At 42.7% G+C, this 21,857-nt stretch overlaps 2 protein-coding genes across 2 annotated transcripts; both read left to right on the top strand.

Annotated features, from left to right (window-relative positions):
• Positions 1-3,078: 3,078 nt before the first annotated feature.
• On the top strand, positions 3,079-15,336 carry LOC134078315 (protein FAM171B-like). Its single transcript, XM_062534149.1, has 8 exons — positions 3,079-3,340; positions 10,134-10,367; positions 11,356-11,448; positions 11,721-11,870; positions 12,061-12,231; positions 12,460-12,576; positions 12,665-12,785; positions 13,550-15,336. Exons 1-8 carry the CDS (start codon positions 3,160-3,162, stop codon positions 14,901-14,903), a joined length of 2,421 nt encoding a protein of 806 aa, XP_062390133.1. The 5' UTR covers positions 3,079-3,159; the 3' UTR covers positions 14,904-15,336.
• Positions 15,337-18,814: 3,478 nt separating this feature from the next.
• On the top strand, positions 18,815-21,489 carry si:dkey-10c21.1 (uncharacterized). The gene is made up of 4 exons (XM_062534169.1): positions 18,815-18,924; positions 19,034-19,307; positions 19,710-19,763; positions 20,902-21,489. Exons 1-4 carry the CDS (start codon positions 18,913-18,915, stop codon positions 21,162-21,164), a joined length of 603 nt encoding a protein of 200 aa, XP_062390153.1. The 5' UTR covers positions 18,815-18,912; the 3' UTR covers positions 21,165-21,489.
• The last annotated feature ends 368 nt before the right edge of the window (positions 21,490-21,857 follow it).

Here is a 21,857-nt window from a genome sequence, read left to right on the forward strand (position 1 = left end):
GTCCTCCGCATGACAGCAGCAAGACGGATAACTCACTGAGAGAGACCAGCCTGCCCTGCAGGATTGATCATACACAAAACACAGACACAAACAGCTCCTCCTGAAGACATTGTTGTCCCACACATGAGGCATAGATGCCCCCCCCCCCCACTCACCCACCCCAGACCCCGAGCAGGGCAGGAAGGCTACAGTGCAGTCACATCACGTCACCGGCGCTGCCACATGGCCTGAGTGATAATGTGGCGACGGGTCGTTGGTGAACTCCGTTTGTCATCCGGGAAAGCGCTAGGCTGGCACTTTCATTAGGGCTCCAGAGGAGTCCTCCACACACCTCTCCTCTCATGACCGGAGACAGAGATGGAGTCGAAACGGATGAGTGCCGTCACACAGTGCTCTTTCTATCTCTATCGCTCTATCGCTCTCTCTCTGCCAGTCTCTACCTTGTGGGTGAGCACTAGTCTGTGAAGGCCAGTGTGAAGTACTCTCTCTCTCTTTCTCTCTCTCTCTCTCTCTGTGTCTGCTACTGAGGGCAACTTCATGATGGACCACAACTGCAGGACAAAATCTCCTCCATAATGGGACAATTTACTGCATGGAAAAAAAAAACAAAAAACAAGTCAGAACACGCTCAAAGGAAAACTCTTCTCAGATCCTTGTATAAGCTCCAATCTAAAACTCCTTGAGACCTGGGATTGTACAGACCCGAGACACCACTCTCACCCTATTAAGCTAGAAATGAAAAATCTGATAGAGAAACTTATGAGGAGAACTCCAGGGATCATATTTTCTTTACAAATACTGCTCTCACCACCGTGCACAGTGGCTGAAAAGGAACCTGCTTGGCTGAAGGATGATTCATAGAGAAAATATGGAGCTGTGCAGGGGCTGGAGATTGGGCTCTAAATGATAAAATGATCCCGCTGGGGGTTGGTATTTATGTGGAGAAATGAGCCGTTACAGTGTCTAATTTATGGGAAATTGATCCCATCCCCAGATTCCATCATCCCTCCCGTTGGTGTGTGTGTGTGTGTGTGTGTGTGTGTGTGTGTGTGTGTGTGTGTGTGTGTGTGTGTGCGTGTGTGTGGAGGCTTAAACTGCAGCATGCTAGACCATACATAGGTCTGCAATGCCACCACAGGGAGGAGGGATTTGACAGCTGGCCTTGTCGTCAGGTCCATGTTGCCAAAGAAACATGAGTGTGGGGTTACATGGGCAAGCAGAGCCCCAATGTCCCTCCAGTCCAGTCCTATATCACCCACAGTCCCCACACACCATCCGTCATCCAGCATTATCATCATAGCAACTCACCGACACCTCCCCGGTGATCCAGGCTCTGATGCAGGCCAGGCAGAGAGCACCTGTAATTAACAGAGCTGTTGTGAGTGTGGAGGGATCGCCGAGATTTACTTCCATTGATTATACTGACAGAGCCGCAGACTCTGTTGACTGTTAACGGTGCGAGAATATTTGCCACGTGTGCACTCACCTACAGCAGGGCATTGACGTCCGTGTACATGCTCGCACGAGACGGTGCATTTAATGTGGTGCTCGCAAAACAAAGAAATAAATGGTGTTTGCTGCTTTGATTATATGAGAGCTATTGTTGTTAATCTAGTGAAAGTCTGTTTAGGTAATAGACAAATAGCCCCACTAATTGGCGCTGGGAGTTATTGATTTCACAGTAAGACCTGCAGGATTTGAAGGATGAAACTGAGGTGATTAAGTGGATAGCTACCAAATTCCCCGGAGAAAATCAGTTTAAGGTGAGGATGGGTGAACAAAGGTGATGAAGTGACTCCTCTCTCTCTGGCTGTCTCTCTGTGTGTGTGTGTGTGTGTGTGTGTATGCGTGCCAGAGAAAGGGAGAGAGGTGAGAGAGGGTGAGTATCTTGTGGAGAGAAAATGTGAAGAGTTATGGAGTGAAGAAATGAGTGTGTACAGGGGGTTACAGAGGCTGTACTGTAGATAGAGACAGGTGGATGTGAAAGGAATGAAAGACAGGGTAATCCCTGTTTACCATACAGGACTTTGTTGTGAAAGGTACTTCTTAACAGCCTCACAGCTGACCCAACAGAATTTTGAGGATGAAAAATGACTTCATTTTATAACTGGCATCGTTTGTCTTTGGATGTTGGTAAAAATGACAAAATGGCTTCATGCATTATCTCTGGATATCCATAAATATTGGTATTTCTTTTGTTTGTTTTGGTTAGTAGCCCATGCATCACTGCTATTTTATTGCTCTCAAGTCAGTAGAATAGGTGTTATGACAATTTCACAACAAACTTTGCTGACAACATCGACAAATTATTGCCAAGGATCTTGTAGTATTTTTTATGTTTATCTACTGACATTCTCATTTATCATGTGTGCCCCATATGGCTGTGGTATAAAAAAAATGGATCGGGGCCAGGTTCAGTTTTGCATGTGCAGCAAACATGGAAGATGTCTCAGTAACAACACAGCCAACTACAAGCCAGTAGGCAAAGACTAGGTGACTGCCGTTTCAAGCCATTTGTCTGCGGTGGTGTTGCATCTGTTTATAATAAATTCGCGTCATAACTATTGCGTTTGCTACCCTGTGTACAATAGCTGAGTGTGCAATTTGCATTATACTTGCAATAAAGCATATGCATTTGTTATCCTACCCGTCGTCATGAACATTATATGATATGCTGCTGCCATCTAGTGGACAAATAAAATACATTAAATGACAATAGACTGTTAGATTGGCTGTGAATATCTCAGTAGGCCTATCATTACAAAACGGCAGATATTTAATTGAATTGATACCGTTTCTCATAACCAACTGCACCATCTGAAACCTACTCTGGTAGCCTAATTTAAGGGAACAGAGACAGACAGCCCTGATACAGTAGGATAATTCCTAATTAGATCAGCTTTGTTCCAGCAGATGGCAGCAATGTGTTAGTGTAGGCTATGTTAGATTTCACGCATGCCATTACAGTTCGGCTTTGGGCGATTGCTATCATCGTGTGGCAATCTGTGATGCCGTAATAGTAGGCTAGCGCATCCACAAGGGACTAGCCCCATTGTGGTGCGCGCTCTTTACTGTCTATGTGCGGTGTGCGCGCTCCTCCTCTCTCATCCACCGGATCCTCTTTGCAGTTATGTCTCTATACATATATTCCTCCTCACAATGTCTGAGTTTCCTTACTTTCTGTTGATCACGCTGCTGATTCTGAGTGAAGATGGGTTGAGAGGGCTCGACAGCGCACTGGTCGTAACTAACCGAGATGTCGACAACTTTGTGGAAGATGCTCAGCAACTGCCCGAGCTAATCCATCATCAGTTCCTGAAGACCGACGTCACTGAATCAGGTAGAGGACACTTCAGTAACAAGTGAATTCTGGGAACGCATCAAGTAGACTAGCCTATTGTTTTGGTCATATTTCTCAGATCCTCTCAGAACTGTCGCTGTAATTGATTTGAAGAGTATTGTAGTAGCCTAGCTTGTAGACAAAGCATTTGTCTTTCTTTCTTTTTTTTATTGTAGTGTCATGGGTCGATCATTATATATTTACTCCAATTAAGCTAAATGCTGGCGATATTTCCTTGCTCTTGATTCTCTTCAAGAATATGTCCTTGCATAGCCTTCTATCATAACAGTCTGTGATAGATGCGAATGTAAATTGATTCTGGGATCCCCACCCACTGAATTGCACTGAGCAACAGTGGAGTGCTTTGATGAGCGGCAAGGTTCATACCAAAGGTCACTGTTGGCCTGTTGTCTGATGTAGGCTACCCTACATTTCCAGTCAGTATTACTGTAGGCTACAATTTGAGTAACAATGACAGTGGTCATTGTTTTCTCAATATCAGTATGTTGTTGTCATCTGAAATTTGGGGGTTTTTTTCTGATGGATTGTGTATGATAGATATCGTCATTGATTGGCTTTAGTCTAGACATCAAAGACTGATTCACAGAACGTACAGTATGTTACATACTGTATTCCTGAGAGATTTGCTTCTGCATGGGTTATTACATTGGCAATAGTGGTTGATAATACATGTAAGATACACTGAACACCATGCTTTGTTTGGATTAGCCTATAGGCAGTGCTGCACATAGTCAAGCCATCTCTGCCCGCTATAGTGTAAGTGCCCTGCTTTCACAAAGTAAGCCCTCTGTGCTTTGCTGCGATCCAAAGAATATGGTGTGCTCAGCCACCAGAACAGAACTCCCTCCTGCCTCCCGGCCCATCTGTTGTTTTCCACCAGGCGCATGAACACAGCTCGGCTCTTCCGCACAAGACATTCCTCCCCGCCTCATCAGCGAGCAGCATCCCTCGTGGCTGAGCAGTCAGCTCCTGCACACGCGCCGCACCGCGCCACGCGCACACACACTGTACTTACAGCTCTGATGTCTCCCCTCTTATCTCGGAGTCCTTTAGACATTCAGATTCCTGCTCGCAGCAGCACGGTTAGACTACTGCATGAGCACAGCGAAGAGCTCCATTATGGAGCTGCTAACACGATATGCAGCCTACACTCTCTCTCTCACACTGACTCACACACACACACACACACACACACACACACACACACACACACACACACACACAGTAATATTAATCAATTAGGAGGGATAGCTGGGTGACTAAGTACCCTGAATTTGACTCCATTACATGGTAGTCAGCTGATGAACTAATCAATAGTCTCCACTGACTCAGGTACAGTGTGTAAATAGATATGCATAATGTTCTTGTAGGCGCAGGATCTCTAAATGCACGGCGTGCTCCAGGATGAGCTAATGGCTTTTTGTTTACACCCACGTGTCCTGATGTTCAGCATGCATCTTGGCGAGGGCTGCTGACTACATATTATTACTCACATTGATTGACTTGCTTCCCGCACGCTCTTGATCATGATGAGGGCATTAAAAGTGTTGTTTTGTGTGAGGACATGCTGTGATACTTTTTCATGAAGTGAGGGCATTTATTCTTTGCTATCTTCACTGTGACCCCAATGTGGGTGTGAACAGTGGTGTAGTCTAGTTTGCTGTAGTGGGTACTGTGACGTAGTCTAGGTTGTAGTGGGTAACTGTGATCAACTCCAAATGTTAATACTATCCTTGTCTATTTTAAGAGGGGTATACTGACATGGTGATGCTTTTTAAGTGGGTATGCATAGTTCTGCGTATCACAGACTACGCCACTGGGTGTGAATATTTCCTTTGGGATTTGTGAAAGCAGACCATTTACTGTGTGAAGAGACCTCTGTTATACCCTCTAATGTTTTATTATTCTGGTCAATCATTTATAATCATATTGTTTCTTTATAATGACAGTAGCAGTTTGCCTGCAGTTCAGAACAGGGTCATTCTCCAACTGTGCATCTTTAAAATTGCTGGAGGATTTTCATAGTCAATGTTACAGTAATCCAACGTATCTAAAAGTTGCATACAACACACTTTACAGCAAATTCTTTTCCCCGTGGAGGCTACAAGTATATCCTCCATCTGTGTGATCTCTCCTCTATTTTTTTCTATGATCAAACATGCCCCAGATACTGATCTCACCCTGACCATGCCTGGCCTGGCCTAAATCCACAGCGATGACCTGGAAGTTTCCGAGTCCAATTTGAGTTGTGTTTCTGAGCGTTAGGATTTACCCTGCGCTCCTGAAAGACTGCGTGAGATGGTAAATCCCTCCTCTATAATGTGTCTGTGTGGGGCTGAGGCAATCAGCAGAATGCGCATAGCTGGGGCCTGTAAGGTTTCGTTCCCTCTTGCTCTCATCCTTCTTACATAATGAGCTCTTTCTCCCACTCACTACCCACTATAGCCGTCCGCAAAAGCCCTTACTGTATGTCTATGTACAGTCAGCCACATCGGAATAATATCTACCATTTAAAGACTTTGGATAGAGGTGTCAGCTAATACCATAACCATGCCAATTAACCTTCTTTCTGTATGATGAATGTACTGTACGTAGATAACTACATTTTGTAAGTCGATCTCTCAATTGTGTTAGTCGGTATTAGCAGTGTTGGGGAGTAACGCATTACATGTAATTGAGTTACGTAATTTACTTACAAAATAAATGTAACAGTAATATATTACAGTTACTGTAGAAAAAATTGTAATTCAATTACAGGTACTTTTGAAATTTTTCAAAATTACAATTTGAATTACATCTCAATATTGTCAGCAAAACCTTGCAAAGAATATTGTATGTAAAAAGAACTGTTTCCCTCCACAGCCATAGTTTGATACGGGACCTTCTGATAGGCTCTATCACGTCTACAGCGCCATCGGCGTAGGCCTTCAAGCCTGCCTGTTAACGTGTTATGATTATCATCATATTATCCTCACAAAAAATGTGATGCTAATTCATGACATTGAATGCCCTTGCTGCCTTGTGCGCTTGTACAGAACTGCTCAGCAGCCTGTAGACCAAGGCCGAAATCTTCGCATGGATTTGGGGACTATATATATCATTAAAAAATCGGAAAAGTAATCAAAAAGTAATCAAAAGTAATTAGTTACGTTACTCAGAAAAAGTAATTCAAATAGTTACACTACTATTACGTTTTAAACAGGGTAACTTGTAACTGTAACACATTACATTTCTAAAGTAACCTCCCCAACACTGGGTATTAGTCACAAAAGAGGTTATAGCAATGTAATGAGGATTCCTTGTGACAGTGCTCTGAACTCATTTCTACTTGGCTTGTAGAGGAAAGGAGATCAGTAACCATTGTTTTTAAAATTATTGCGTGGAGTTCGAGGCAACATCAAACAACATCAACAAAATGACATGAATGCTTTATGGGTTTAGGCCTTAAAACAGTGCTTCTGTGGATTGTTTTCCGATGGAACATTAATGGCAATAAGTCACTGAAGCACATACTGTTCAGCTCTTTTCCCTTAACTCTTGTTGACATTAAGCTTTATCAGCATAATTCAGTCTAGCTGACTGAGCACAATGGATGCATACGCTTAACCCCTGGAGAACATTGATTGCTAATTCTACTTAGTGAGCTTTGGACGTGCAACAAGATCATATAGCTTAGTGTGTTAATATTTCATGTCATCAAAACCTGCAAACTTAACCTCAGCATATTTGTGTTAGTATCAGACAGTTATGATTAATATGTCCCTAAATGGTTAAGTCAGTTCGATGCAAGCACTCATGTCGAACATGAAGGTTTGATAGTCTGTGATAAAAGCGAAAGTATGTCAGTGTGGGTATCTCTGTGGCAGGTCATACGAGAGGATTATAGTAATCTGGTATATTTCACCCCCGGTGCAGATTTATCAGTCCATCCTTCATACTGGCTGCTGGTCCATTAAGCTACTGCTGTGTGATCGGGAGAGTCCTGAAGAGAATCAGGCGCCTCAGTCAGTTATCAGAGGGAGCTTATCAAGATGTCCATCAAACTTCACTGAAGGACACGCTGTCTGAAGTTTCCTGATTCTAAAAATGACACCGTCAGACTGAAAATGGCATATGTTCCTCCCTTGGTTATTTCTTTGATACTTAAACATAAGGGATATATAGTGTGTGTTATGAAATATTTATTGAGGGCACTTGAAAATATGATGAGATAGCATTGTTACATCAAAAACACCATCACTCTCCTTGAAGTTTCAGAAACACTCGAGGCGCTGATTCTTGGAAGGCTTCAGCCTAGTGTTGTATGGAGGATACATCTGAACAGTGCCTGGGGCAGAAACTCATCCGTCTGGCCTTTGGCCAGGAGTGGTTTGCCAAGAAATAGCATGGGGGGAGGGGAAGTGTGTGTTTGTGTGTGTGTGTGTGTGTGTGTGTGTGTGTGTGTGTGTCCGCGTGTGTGCGCGTGTGTGCGCTGATGGGTTGTTGGGCAGGGCCAAGCTTACAGGTCTGCAATGCAAGTGCCTCTTTTGGGATCGATGCGCACTGTAACATGACCTCCGCTGCTATCTAAATTGGAGGAGAGTGATGGGAAAGTCCCATTTCATCCACAGACTGAACAACCACGGGTGTAGCCGTAACACCCAGAAAGCTCTCTCGACCTATTGATGATTCTCACTCTTGCTTTGAGCTTGGTGTGTGTTTTACCAGGCTGTGGTAAAAGATGGCAGGCCCTGATGACCACTATACTGTACTGTAGTGTACACTCAGACTCAGAATGGCCTGGCCCACTTCTATATAGAACACGTGCTGTTGCTATTTAAGGCTGATGGCTGAATCTATGCACTTCTTTTGTTTCTTTAAAGTGAGGGACTGCAGCATCAGACTGTTTATAATCAGATTAACCATAAAAGGAACACTTTCTTAAATGTGCCAATTTATAGTGAGAGATGCATTCTACACCACCTTTATGTGTGAACTGATGCATTGTTTTTCAGATTCTACTGTTCCACTGTACCATTTGGAAAACAATGACGAGTAGGCCTACAGTACTTATTACCTCCGCCAAGGAGGTTTTGTTTTCATCAGGGTTTGTTTCTTTGTTTATCTGTTTGTTTGTCTGTCTGTCTGTCTGTTTGTTAGCAAGATAACTCAAAAAGTTGTGGATGGATTTCGATGAAAGGTCTGAAATGACTCAAGGAAGAAATTATAACATTTTGGGAGTTATCCGGATCACCGTCTGGATCCAGGAGGCGGTTATGTTTTCGCTTGGCGGAGGTCTGCGCTCTCGGAGTGCTTTTCTAGTTTAACCAATGTAATTATATGATTGCGATTTTAGATTGTGGATTGTAATCATAGATGTCATAGATCTAGATACTGGTAGCATTGCTGAAATCCCCTTCATTCGTGTCAGTATGTCCCCAGTGTCTCAGGCTCCTGATGCATACAGTAGGTGCCAAGTCAGCATCCTGGACTGTCATAGCTGAGAGTCTTGTTTGTCTGTACGTGATGGCTGTGACTATATGTTTTAAAAACATACCTTATGCTCAGACTTATCTTCACTTGTTGTGTGTTATGTTGGAAAAAGTCGTCTTCGACTACGTTTCCAGTCCGTTGACAATACCCTGTCATGTTACGTAACGTAAACACCACTATACTCTCGAGTGGAGAAGGGGTTTGTTTCTGGGGTAGCCGGAGACGCCCGCAGCGCTGCAGCTCGACGGGTCTGTTTGGGACGTCTGTACCCATCTCTTCACCTCATGAGAGGACAGTCGCCCACGCCTGCCTTGGCTGTCCTGCCCACAAGCATATGTATTGCTCGCTCGCTCACTCGCTCTGTCAGGAAGACTAAACCAAAAGGCCCTTGTGAGTTGTCTCGTAACTGTGCCTTTGTCAGTTGGATTAAGAATAGATACAGCTGCATAGTGCCGTATTGAAGGATAGAGCCCCCTTTTGTTGGATACAAATTTGAGAATTCAGTGTGCCATCTTGCTTAATAGAATAGTTCAGTTCATGAATCAGGAAGCCTCAATCTGCTTCTCATGCATTGCTTGAGTCCACAGAAGGGTTGGTTAATGGACCGTGTAGAACAGAGTTCATCAAGATGGTAATGGAATACGAGGCAAAGTAGTTCTTATTCTGTCAGTAGACAGAGTTCTTATTCTGTCAGTAGACTTGACATTATGCCGTTCTTACTCAATTTTGAACGAAATAAGTTCTGCCGCCTCTAAGGTTTGGTTGTTGTGGGTAAAACAGAAGACTGCTGTCATACACTGACAAATAATCTTTTTATCTGACACAGTTTATCTGTTATTTTATCTGTGTAATCCTCTTGTTCCAGTAAGAATACTAGAGAGACACAGGCACACCTAAGACACAGGCACACCTAAGCTTTAATAAAGGCAATTTCCATTCATTAATCTGTGTAAATTATGCAACAGAAAAATCACTGATCAAAAGGGAGTAACTGTTAAAAAGCTTTTTGTGTTTTTTAAGTGAAATGCTTAAAAAAAAAAAACATAGCTGCATCTGCCTCTAATCTAATCAACGGTGACATATTTCCTTGCACACCATTCTCAAATGTCTCTGGGTGTGTCTGCCCCTTCCCTCCCACTCTCTCTCTCTCTCTCTCTCTCACACTGACTCACACACACACACACACACACATACACACACACACACACACACACACACACACACACACACACACACACACACACATTCTTTCCCAGCCATCCCACTGACCCAATTCTTTCCTGTCACTTGTCCCCCCCAGCGACTGTCTTCACTCTGAAGGTTCACGTGAGAGACGCAGCCAGTCGGCAGGGTCTCAAAGGGGCGTCTGTGGAGGTCTTTGTCAACCATGCTCTCTCCAGTTCCACCCTCACTAGTGAAGATGGCTCCGCAGTGCTTCGAGTGCCCTACTCGCCACAGCAGTCCGTCACTATAGTGGGCAGCCTGAGCGGCTATGTTCTCACACCACTCCCATGGAAGGCCTCCAGAATGCCAAGTAAGACCCAAACGGAACACATCTATGAAAACAGCAGAGTGGCACTAGTTGCGTACAGTATGATGTGGTAAAGAGCTTGTGTACTTGCTGTACTAAAATGGTATATTTCCCATTGTCTTTGCAAGGTATATGAAACATATAGTTTTTCTATGTAGCTATAAGGAAGGAGCCATATTGTGACACAAATACACTGTTTTCACATATTTTTTTATTATTATTATTAAAGACATTTTTGAGACGTGAAGGAGGGAGTTTGGCAAGGATTTGTGTTGTGAGGAATTTGTGCCAGATGTCCAGTAAATGTGTGAGCGGGTCCTGGGGGTGATGGTGAAGCTCATGATGGGAAACAGGAGCACTTCACCAGCACTTGGACCTGCAACAGATTCATCTTGACGTGTTTAGATATCCCTGTGGAGAGACATGGCACTCAACTCCCACCTTGTTATTTCTGCATCGCAAATATCGGAGAAAATATAAATTTTGATTTTTAATGAAGGTACCTGTTTTTTTATTTGTTGTTAATAGACTGCTGTGGGATTTCTGGCTTGCTTTGTTCACGGTGTGATTCACACACTGCTACATATTCTACAGTGATATTGTTAATATATGCTTACACTACACACACACACACTCTCTCTCTCTCTCTCTCTCTCTCTCTCTCTCTCTCTCTCTCTCTCTCTCTCCCAGCCTCAGTAATGCATGTGTTGGTCCTTAGGATGAGTAGTTTTTAGACCAACAGAGCAAATAAAATCTCACCACCCATCACGCATGCAAGGTGCAGCATCTGAATTTTTTATGTGAGGTCTCCATCTAGCTTTGATAACATGCAACTGCAACAGCTGCCAGTGCTGTGACAAACCTGTATGCAGTGTGCATGATGATAGGACTACCTAGCTAGATTTTTTCTCTACTGAGTGTTAGTTCATGATTGAACAGGCAGTCCCTTTGAAGTCTTTGCTTTTCTGTCTCTCTGTCATCTTTTTTTCAGTATTCTCATCCGTGACTCTATCGCTGGTCTCTCAAACCCAAGGGAATATCTGGCTGTTTGAAGACTCTGTTTTGATAACAGGAAAAATATCAGGTTTGCATGTCACGTGACAAGGGTTACTAAATAACTGTTGCTTAAATCAGATGGCCTATTTCTTTTGTAATGATATGCAAGTGACACTCAGCTATATTCAAGAAAACACCAATTGTTGCCGTTGTGTTGTAGAATGTGTAACGAAGGATAGACCACTAATTGTATTGATGTTTACTTTTAATTATACTTTATTGACTGGTCTCTTGACAAATGTTTTAAAGCATTTCAGGTTGTGACCTGTTTTTTTTATTTCTTTTTTTTATTTATTTTAGAGTCCTTGCCAAATGTGCAGTTCCAGAGGAACCTGCTTACGGTGCCAGAATGTAACATTTCTACTATTTCAGCCTACCTGACAGTGCCACAAGCGACTGCTGAGAAAAGCATCTTTTATAATACCATGGGAGTCCTAATCAGCAAGTCAGGTGTGTGTGTGTGTGTGTGTGTGTGTGTGTGTGTGCATGTGCATGTGTGCCCATGCATATAGTACATATGTGTGCATAGGTGTATGTTTACATGCATACATATATTGCAGTCTGTGGTCTGTGGTCTGTGCTCACACATTTAAATGACCATATTATCTGTACCTACATGGTTTGTTTGTGTCCCTCTCAGGGTATAGGAGTATTGAGCTGAAACCAGCAGCTGCTGTTAACGTAGAGCTCAGCTGTAAAAACAGAGAGGTCCAGGTTGCTGGCCCCATTCAGATAAGCCTTCTTCTGCCAGACAACAGTGGCCTGAGCGTCTCCGATACTGTTCCCGCCTGGGCCTTTGACAGCAAGGCTGGTATGAATAGGATTTTTTAATTCTTTTAAGTGCCTGATTTATATAAAATGTCCTCAAAATATAGTTACTCTCGTTGTAGTGGTCAGGATACAGAGGCAACCCATAAATAACATGCAAGCAACCATTAAAGCGTTAATTGTAAAACTGCACTGATAAGACACAGCGCAGTGCACTACAAATACTGGAGTAAACACCATCCAAGCGGGTAAATATTGTCTTGTCCTTCAGGTGCCTGGGTGAACCAAGGTCTGGGCCTTGTCATCCGGCAGGATGGTGCACTAGTGTGGTCGTTTACAGCACCCCACCTGGGCTTTTGGATCGCTGCACCATTTCCTTCGTCCAGTGGTATGGACACTTAACTTAATGCTATGAGTAATTTTTGCACTCTCGCCCAGCACAGCAGCATTAAGCAGCTCTGTCTTTGCTGATTTAGGTTTTATGGGCCGTGCCAGTCACACAGACTTCCATCAACATGCGTATCTGCTCATGGCTGTTCTGGCTGGGACTATCCTAATTGTATCGGGAATATTGACGGTGCTGCTGTGTAACTGTAGGTAAGTATCTACTATCATTTTTGTATACTGTGTTCATGTTTGTGTGTGTATGTGTTGTGCAGCAACGGTGCTATCTCTGCAAAATTCACACAAAGTGGTTTGCCTGGACATACATAATCATTTATGCTACTTGTGCCATTTGTTTCATGTGCAATGGTTGAAAATTGTTGATTCACATACACACAATCATAATATCACATACTGTATACATCACTATGCTCACACACAAATACTAGTATACTCAATTTACATGTGTGTATGTAAGAGAGTATAGTAGTGTGTGTGAGAGCATACATTTGGAAAAGGAAAACTGTTTTAAAACACTGTCCACTTGGGTTGCCTTCACACCCGAGTGTGATTACTCCCCCAGGTGGTCTCTGTTCACATAACATTTTAGTTTGTGCAACATTTGTATCCATTTGTGTTAGAAACACAAGCTTTAACTTACCTATTTTGATTGACGCCGCCACAAAAATACCCATTTATTTCCCGGCTAGTGTAGTGTTCATAGTACCAAAGCAAGCTACATCAGAGTTCTAGTGAACCGTAACCCAGACCACTGTTTTGTGGTGGACTCTGGTCTCATATAATCAAAAATAACCTAACCAACTGTCCATATGAACTTGGGTCCAAAGGGTCTAGTGTAAATCTTTGATACACTTCAAATTAGGGTGTTTGATTTAATTTCAAAATATAGTTTGATGTATTTTTGTCCATCCCTAATTATTCTCATATAACCAACTAACAAGTGTTTTTCTTTGCAGATGCTCTTCCTGTGTAAGACCACCAAAGAGAACCACAGATATCCACATGGATCTTTTTAAAAGAGACCAGACCACGTCTACTAACAGCATGTATCAACAGCAGTTTACTTATAAAGACCCAGAAGGCAATGAAGATACTACTCAGAAAGCTGACATCTCTAACTTCAATTTTTCAACTCATTCTAATGGTAGGAAACACAATCACTATGTGGACAGTCGAAAACTACCAGGGGCCCATCATCTCTATGATAACGTAGGTAACGTGGCGCAGCAAGCCTTCCCTGCCTCCTTTGCCCCACATTACATCAATGCCTGCCAGGCTGCGAGGCCTGAAGGAGGATCTGATCAAACGAGAGTCCCTGTGGCGCTGAGTGAGAAGGTGTTCCTTTCTGAGAGGGTGGTGCACGTCTACAACCAGCCCGTGGCCTTACTCCAAGCGGCAGAGCTCCTCCTCTCTGCCGAGCAGCCGTCAAGCTCCATGTCAGCCACTCTCCCCAGGCCGGGAGCGGGCTATGAAAGGCAGGCGGAGGCGCTTAGCAAAGACAACTTGACTCAGACCCACCCCCGAGCCCCCCCGCTGTCAGAAGCCCACAGGCAGAGGAGTGAGGAGCAGCAGGCGTCGGAAGGATCAAAGGGGTCCCGCTCCAGCGCAAGAGCCTGGGGGCATTTTAACACGCTGCTGGAGTCGGTCTCGGTGCCGGGGACGCTGAACGAGGCCGCGGTCATGGGCCCTCTGTGCAGCGACCACCAAGGCTCGTCAGAACAGAACCTGCAGGAGCTCTCCAAAAGCAAGCCCTCGCCCCATCCCAGGGCTTGGTTCGTGTCTCTAGAGGGCAAGCCGGTCGGCCAGATCCGCCACTCGGTGTTAGACCTGCACAAGTGCCTGCACAAGGCCTCCGAGAAGAAGAACACCAGCCTGGACTCCGGGGTGGACATGAACGAGCACGTGGCAGCCGGCGGGGGCGGCAGCAGGAAGATGGAGCGGGAGAGGACGTTCGTCCGGAGCGCGGCCTCCAGCAGCGGCGGCGGCGGCGGCGGCGGCGGCAGGACCCAGCGGCTGTGCAGCGTCAACGACGACGTCGAGCTGAGCAGCAGCGAGAGCGCCACCACCGCCACCTGCACCCCGGAGGACCCCTCGCTGCGGAGCCTCCTGGACGGCGCCGGCGGGGCCGTCCCCGACATCCCCGAGGAGCAGGACGGCGGCGCCGACACGTCCAGCGCCCAGGAGGACAGCGAGTCCAGGTCCACTCCGTCCCCGCGCCGCCTGAGGAAGCCCAAAGACAAGAGGAGGGCTGACAGGCAGAGGAGCTCGTGGCTTATGAAGGAGGAGAGGCCTCTCATGAAGCTCAACTAGCAAGCTACATGTGTGGTGAACAACAGAAAAAACAACATGGCCAACATTAAAGTCCACACCAGAAAGGAATATGAGCACAAATGTCACTATTATACAGCACAATATGCTAACAGTCTCTAACAATCCTTACTTGTCCAGTAACAAGTGTATAAGTAGCAAGTATTATATTATGTTTGTTGCTGTTTCAACACATACAGGGGATTTATAGTATTTATTACTATTTGTGATAAACAAAGAAATGGAGCCGTTTTTGTATGGGTATAGACTTTCTTAGCTGTCACTGGTGGTCACTGGCTGGGAAGGAAGATACTTTGTGTACATTTTTAAGGTAATTTGTGTATTCTGTTTCATTACTACTTTCCACATAGAATTGTGGCTCTGTGTGCTTGGTCACAATCTGCCAGAGGGCAACAAATGAGTTCATTTGAAAGACCACATGCATGTGCGGAACCCTGGAGGGATCATTGCAAGATATATCCAGAAAACGTTTGCTCATTTTACTAACTTATGAGCACAGTTTACTAAATCATGCACATGTTTCACTAAATTGTGTGTATGTTATACTAAATAGTGCATTCATTTTTATTAAATTGTGCTATCAATGTTTGTATAATGAGGGCACAATTTAGTAAAACATGAATTGGTAAATTGTGCGCACAATATAGTAAAATGTGCACACAATCTACCAAAATGAGATCACAATTTACAAAAATGAGCACACATTCTCTCAAAAATATCTCGCAATGACACCTCCTGGGCTCCTTACTCATGTGTATAAACATGAAAAGTTGTAACCATGTGACTGATTTAGCTGGTTTGAAAATAGCATGCTAGCTTCTCATTAGTTTTACATTGGTCTGGCTATATTCTGTAGTTTACCCATCATCACCTATAGTGTACATAACCTGTAATGATCATCTGCTGCTGACTATGCAGACACTACAAAATATCTGCTAACTGTATCCAAAACACCTCAGAAGCAAACCCCAGTCATGTCCTTTAAAGGCTTCTGCTTGTGCTCTACATGCTATGCTTACCATTCAGAGTTGTGCTGCAGTTCCTCCAGTATGCTCTCTTGGATGTGTTGTTGTGCAACCCACTGTGTCCCGTCCTATACCGTAGCTCTCACTAGTGGCTGTGAGTGACTGGTCTTCACTTCCACTTCCTGTTTCTGCTGTGAATTGCTTCACCTACTCAGCATGCAGCTTTTTCTGCTAACTTAATACAGATTAAATGAATTTTGTAACAGCAAATCAATAATGCAAATCTGAATAAAAATAAATCTAGTCATTTTCTTTTCTCCCAGAGCTTTGTCTTGATATGTTTCACCCTATCTAATGCTACCACATTCTGCATGTAAAGGACTTGCTGGGAGTCATGGGTTAAGAAACCCTTGTGATTCTTGTGATACAAACGTTTGTACATCGTGGATTCAAAGAGCATTCTTTCTTCTGCTGTCTGCTGGTAAAATTATCATGATACACTTTATATTTCAGCCCTCTCTATGGTTTAGTGTTGCATAGGCCTATATAGTCCACTCTACTAAATGAGCCTTATAGTATGTCTAAATTAAATATATTTCATTAATTTGTGAATTAGTTTTCTGGAGGGGGGACACCACAAAGCAGTTCTGCTTAGGGCACCTGAATGGGCAGCAGCGACTCTGTGTGTGTGTGTGTGTGTGCCTGCTTGTCTGCATGTGTGTATGTTTGTGTGTGTGTGTGTGTGTGTGTGTGTGTGTGTGTGCATATGTGCGTTTGTGACGGATCAAAACAAAAATCAATGGTTCCGTGTCATCCTTGGGGCAACATGTCTACCCATTTTCTTTCAGTGTCCTGGGAATCGTTGACACAACATTGTGGAAGGGAAAAATGAATAAATAAATGAATAATCCAGAGGAAAACAAGTTATACTTCTAACAATCAGTAACCATAAGGATGCATGTTAACATTGAACATTTTGAATTGCACTACGTGTTTTAGGCCTGTGAATAGAGAAGCCATTTTAAAACAGAGATTGTTCTAGTCAATCAGAAGTTAGCTTTCAGGTGACCATTACACCCTGAAACGTCACATACAGTATGATGACTTACTGTAGGTCCTATACTGCATCCTGGTGAGTGACTAAAAGGAATAATAATGATAATAATAATGCATTTTATTTATGCGCACCTTTCTCGACATTCAAGGTCACCTTACAAAATCAACAATAAAACCCTCAATCAAAAAAACTGTTTCAAAAGAAACAGGCAATAAAATAACATTAGAAATACTAATTTATATACATAATTAGAAAAGCATTCCCAGTGCACAGACCTCTGCCAAGCGAAAACTTTCTGGATCCAGACGGTGATCTGGATCAAAATGTAATTGTCTCTTCCTTGGGTCATTTCAGACCTTTCCTGAACATTTTTATCGAAATCCATCTATAACTTTTGAGTTATCTGGTGAACAAACAGACATACATTCAGACAGACAGACAGACAGACAGACAGACAGACAGACAGACAAACAAACAAACAGACAAACAAACCCTGATGAAAACATAACCTCCTTAGCGGAGGTCATAAAATAGAACAAAGAGGAAGGGTGGGGTTGTTACAGTAGAAGCAGATGAAATTAAAGGGAATAGTCCTGTCTGAAAAGACGAGTTTTAGGTGAGATTTGAAAGTGGTTATGGACTTGAATGTACTTGAATATTGAATGTAATGAGGCAGAGAGTTCCAGAGGTGGGGGCTGAGAAGCTCTATACCCCATGGTAACCAGACAAGCAGGTGGGAGGATGAGCTGGATGGAGGAAGAAGACCTGAGGGAGCAGGTGGGTGTCTTGATATGGAGGAGCACCGTGAGATATTGAGGGGCAAGATTGTTGATAGCTTTGAATGTAAGGAGGAAGATCTTGTAAATGATGCTGTATTTACAGTATGTAAAGGGAGCCAGTGAAGTTGCTGCAGGACAGGTGTAAGGATCCCCGCATTGATGAGTGGCGTACACTTTTACTGGTGCAATTCTCTTTGTTTATTTTCTTTTCTTGTACAGTAAACCAGACTGTAACTATATTGTAACAACACCTTATGAGTACCTTGAGCTAATGGCCTGATTGGCCTCATAGCTACGAGTCCTTACACTAATAAAACTTCTCTTTTTGGAAGAGCTATGCTTTTTCTTTCTTACCAAAGAACATACCAAAACCGAAACTTAAGACAACCAAAGGTAGGCTACCTCCCCTTTTAGCCCATAAAAGAAAGGCTTATTCACTTGCAAAACAATAATTACACAGATATTACTCAACATTGTAGTAATAAGTTGTGGGGTCATTTACAACAGGCTAGGTGTTATATGGCTGATGGAGAGAGTTCTGGTAAATATGTTTTGAGCTATTTGTAGTTTATGGATGGATTTGTCTGGTAAACAGAGAGTTGCAATAGTCTTGGTGACAGGTGACCACTGACCAGGGTATAAACCAGAATTTCAGCACTATTGGTAGAGGAAGATAACCTGGGGGAGCCCATTTAGTACAGCCTACTGTAGGTACAGCATGCCCACACACACACACACACACACACACACACACACACACACACACACACACACACACACACACACACACACACACACACACACAAACAAACAAATACACAAGATGTACAGCATACTGAGCATAGCCCTACACACAAACACACAATAAAGAACTATACAGCGTGGAAAATACGTAACTATACAGCATGCACACACACACACACACACACGCACGCACAAGAACTACAGCATGCACACAGACACACAATACCTACGGGGAACAAAATTGTAAATGTGACACTTTTACTTTTGGCCCCAGTTATAATGAACTGAACTCAAAGATCGGTGGGCCTAAGTAGTTCGCCGCCTATTTGCTACTGACTCCGCCCTAATGTACACCTAAAAACGAAACTAAAAAGCCAAACAAGGAAGCTGTCATAACTTCTCATAATACTACTACTACTTTACAGTAAGCCAACCTCGAAAACAAGATGGATCAGTCGGTAAGTTCGGACATTTTATTAAAATCATTGCTGTAGACGTAGGCTACCGTTTAGGCTATGTCAAAATTGTCTCCGGTCGAAGATCTGACTGTCTTTATATCCCTTTCAGAAGCATCTTATCAAAAAGAATAGACTCAAACTCGTGGACTGGCTGTGTCTCGATAAAGACCTTGTTTTACAACATGTCCAATCAGAGGAAATTATAACTGATGCTGAATATGGAAAACTAAAAAGCATCTCAGACCCAAATAAAGCCAATAGTGAACTTATTGACATGTTGTTGGGCAAAGGAGAGGATACTTGTGCGAAATTTCTTCGCGCGCTAAATGACGACAGAATCAAGAACACATACCCAGATCTTGCCAAATGGTTGGCTTCATCAGGTCACTATTTATTTTACATTTTATAAAAGGTATTTCATGCTAATTGGTTAAGTGTGCTTAATGAACAATGGCAGTGGAAGTGTCTGAAAGAAATGTTAAATAAAATACCTTATTGTTTTAGCTGCTTGTGTTCATAGAGATAGCTTAGCCGGAACAGGTGATTTGATGAGACAGCTAGCAGGCGCAGGCCTACTTAAATGAAGCCAACAATACAATAATACAATTGGTACAATGATTAAGATTGGCCTAGCCTACTTCAAATTCTGGAATTGCAACCTGCATGAATAGCCTACGTTTCTCATATTACCTCTGAAGTTTAGAACAATAGGCCTAGTACATGACAGAATTTCTGGAAATAACAAAATATTGACATCATTGACCCTGTTCTTATTATCTGCATAGCCGGAAGTGGGCCTTCAACAGATCCCTCAGCAGACTTTGGTAGCCGGATAACAGGTAAAGTCCAAACAGTGGTGACAGAGGGGTTGGGCAAGGACTTAGTGCCCTGTTTTATGTCATTGCCAAAGTACATTTTATGTTTTATGGCATAGCCTTATTTTTAATAGCACATCAACATCAAGTGACATAATGTTGTACAGCACAATGTAGGCTACTGTATAAATTCCATTATAGCGGAATGGTTTGATATGGTTTGATGAGTATTTTAGAATAAATAGCCTATTGTGGCATGTTTAGAAATGGACATTAGAACAGCCGGTTGAACATGTGTTTGGCTGGCACATATCATGACCTGAAGATGGCATGTCATGTAATTACAGGCATATACTGTATGGCAGTTTCTGGTATGCCACAAAATATTGTATGACTTAGCATAGGGATAAGTACTTAATATTTTGGCACACCACAACATTGTGATGCCATGCCATTAATAAAACTATGTAAAGTCACAGAACCGGTCTAAGAAAAAAAAGAGAGAAAAAAAAACAGTAGACACACCTGTTCTGATATGGACTCTTGCTTTGTACCAAATGTCTGTTTAGATTTACAGTACAGTAGGTCACTTTTGCCTACAGAGTCAACATCTACCAAATCTTTACATCATGCTCTCTCTGCCGAATATACCACTAATCCTTTATAGCCTTAAATACCAGAAATCCGGTCATGTCACACAAATACTGTATATGCCTTTTGAAATTACCCATGGTAACTGCAGCCTACTTGATGCCCAGAAACCAGTGTTGTCACAGATTACTATTACAAGGTGCTGTAGAGGAACATCAGCAACATAGAATGTAAAATGTGATGCTGGTAAATCTGCATAATACTGCAAGGAAATATAAATTCATACTAATAGTTAGTTTATGTGAACTGTACAAAAGCAAAGAAACATATGCTTCATATTGGATTCCATCATAGTGCTTATATTCACTGTTCAATATTACATCATTTTGAAAATGTCAGGTAAAAGCAAATAGATTAAAAATGTTTATAATTTCAAGAAGAGAAGATCTCAGAAGATCTCAGGTCTTTGGCCAAATTGAGCCAAATTGATTGATGTTGTATATTAAGTATACTTCTATCTATTTTATGCCACACTAGTTAGACTAACTTTGTATCTTCTCTTTCTATTTAGACAAACGTAGATTTTTGGAGAAGAATCGGGCTGCTCTCATTAAGTCAGTGAAAAACACCTCGTCCATTCTAGACCATCTGAAGGAGGAGGGTTTTCACTCTGAAATGATCTCTGAAGCGGAAGCAGAGAGGACTAAGGAGGCCCAAATGAGGCTGATCCTGAACAGAATAACTGTCGAAAGGCAGGCAGAGATACTGTTCAAAGCCCTGCAAATGCATGAGGAGGACGTTCTGAAGGACTTGATTGCAAAATACCAGCAATGAAATCTGAAATTGGTATTTTTAATTGAGTGAATGAGTTTTTAAAATCTTTTTTTGAAAAGAATGCTTACTTTGCTAATGCATGAAACGTTTACTTACAATCTTAAAAAAACGTGTCAGTAAGTTAGAGATGAACATGAATAATTTTTTAAAGAGATGTTTTTGTAACAAACACATTATTTTCAAGAAGAAAAGAACACGATCAGTCATGATATAGAACATGTGTATAAAGACTGCAGGTATGCACTGCATGTACTGAATGTATGAAAGTAACTGTTGTATTGGATGCCCAACAATTGGAACAAGTAAACACCATTGGCTACCTCCACCTCCCTCAGATACCACATTTGTTCTCACAAGGGAATCTCCTGCCCAGGTACTGTCTGTGTCCACAGTTTCAGAATATCCCAAACAGTGATAGAATGTGTTTTAGAAGGATACCTGGAGCATGAATTCTTGAACACAAATTCCATGTTATAGTAGCCTAATTGCTCCAATGAATTGATGAAGACTGTAAAAGATACGGAGCTATGCAATGAAGCTCTACAAAGACTACATAAACTAGCTTAGTTGGAATCCTTTATTCCAGCAACCCAACAGAGAATAGATGTACGGTGGTGAGAAAAGATGATTAGCTAGATGGAGCAGAGGGGGCTAACATCACTTCACTGTTGACAAATCATGGCCAGATCTTGA

The sequence above is a fragment of the Sardina pilchardus genome, chromosome 4, assembly GCF_963854185.1.
Source record: "Sardina pilchardus chromosome 4, fSarPil1.1, whole genome shotgun sequence".
Lineage (NCBI taxonomy): Eukaryota > Metazoa > Chordata > Actinopteri > Clupeiformes > Clupeidae > Sardina > Sardina pilchardus.

Bases quoted from the DNA above. Each gene is read 5' to 3' on its own strand.
- LOC134078315 (XM_062534149.1), top strand. From the start codon at position 3,160: ATGTCTGAGTTTCCTTACTTTCTGTTGATCACGCTGCTGATTCTGAGT. The intron at 10,368-11,355 runs GTAAGACCCAAA...TCTTTTTTTCAG, and splicing joins GAAGGCCTCCAGAATGCCAA to TATTCTCATCCGTGACTCTA. The intron at 11,449-11,720 runs GTTTGCATGTCA...TATTTATTTTAG, and splicing joins GATAACAGGAAAAATATCAG to AGTCCTTGCCAAATGTGCAG.
- si:dkey-10c21.1 (XM_062534169.1), top strand. The intron at 19,308-19,709 runs GTCACTATTTAT...TTATCTGCATAG, and splicing joins CAAATGGTTGGCTTCATCAG to CCGGAAGTGGGCCTTCAACA. The intron at 19,764-20,901 runs GTAAAGTCCAAA...CTTTCTATTTAG, and splicing joins CTTTGGTAGCCGGATAACAG to ACAAACGTAGATTTTTGGAG.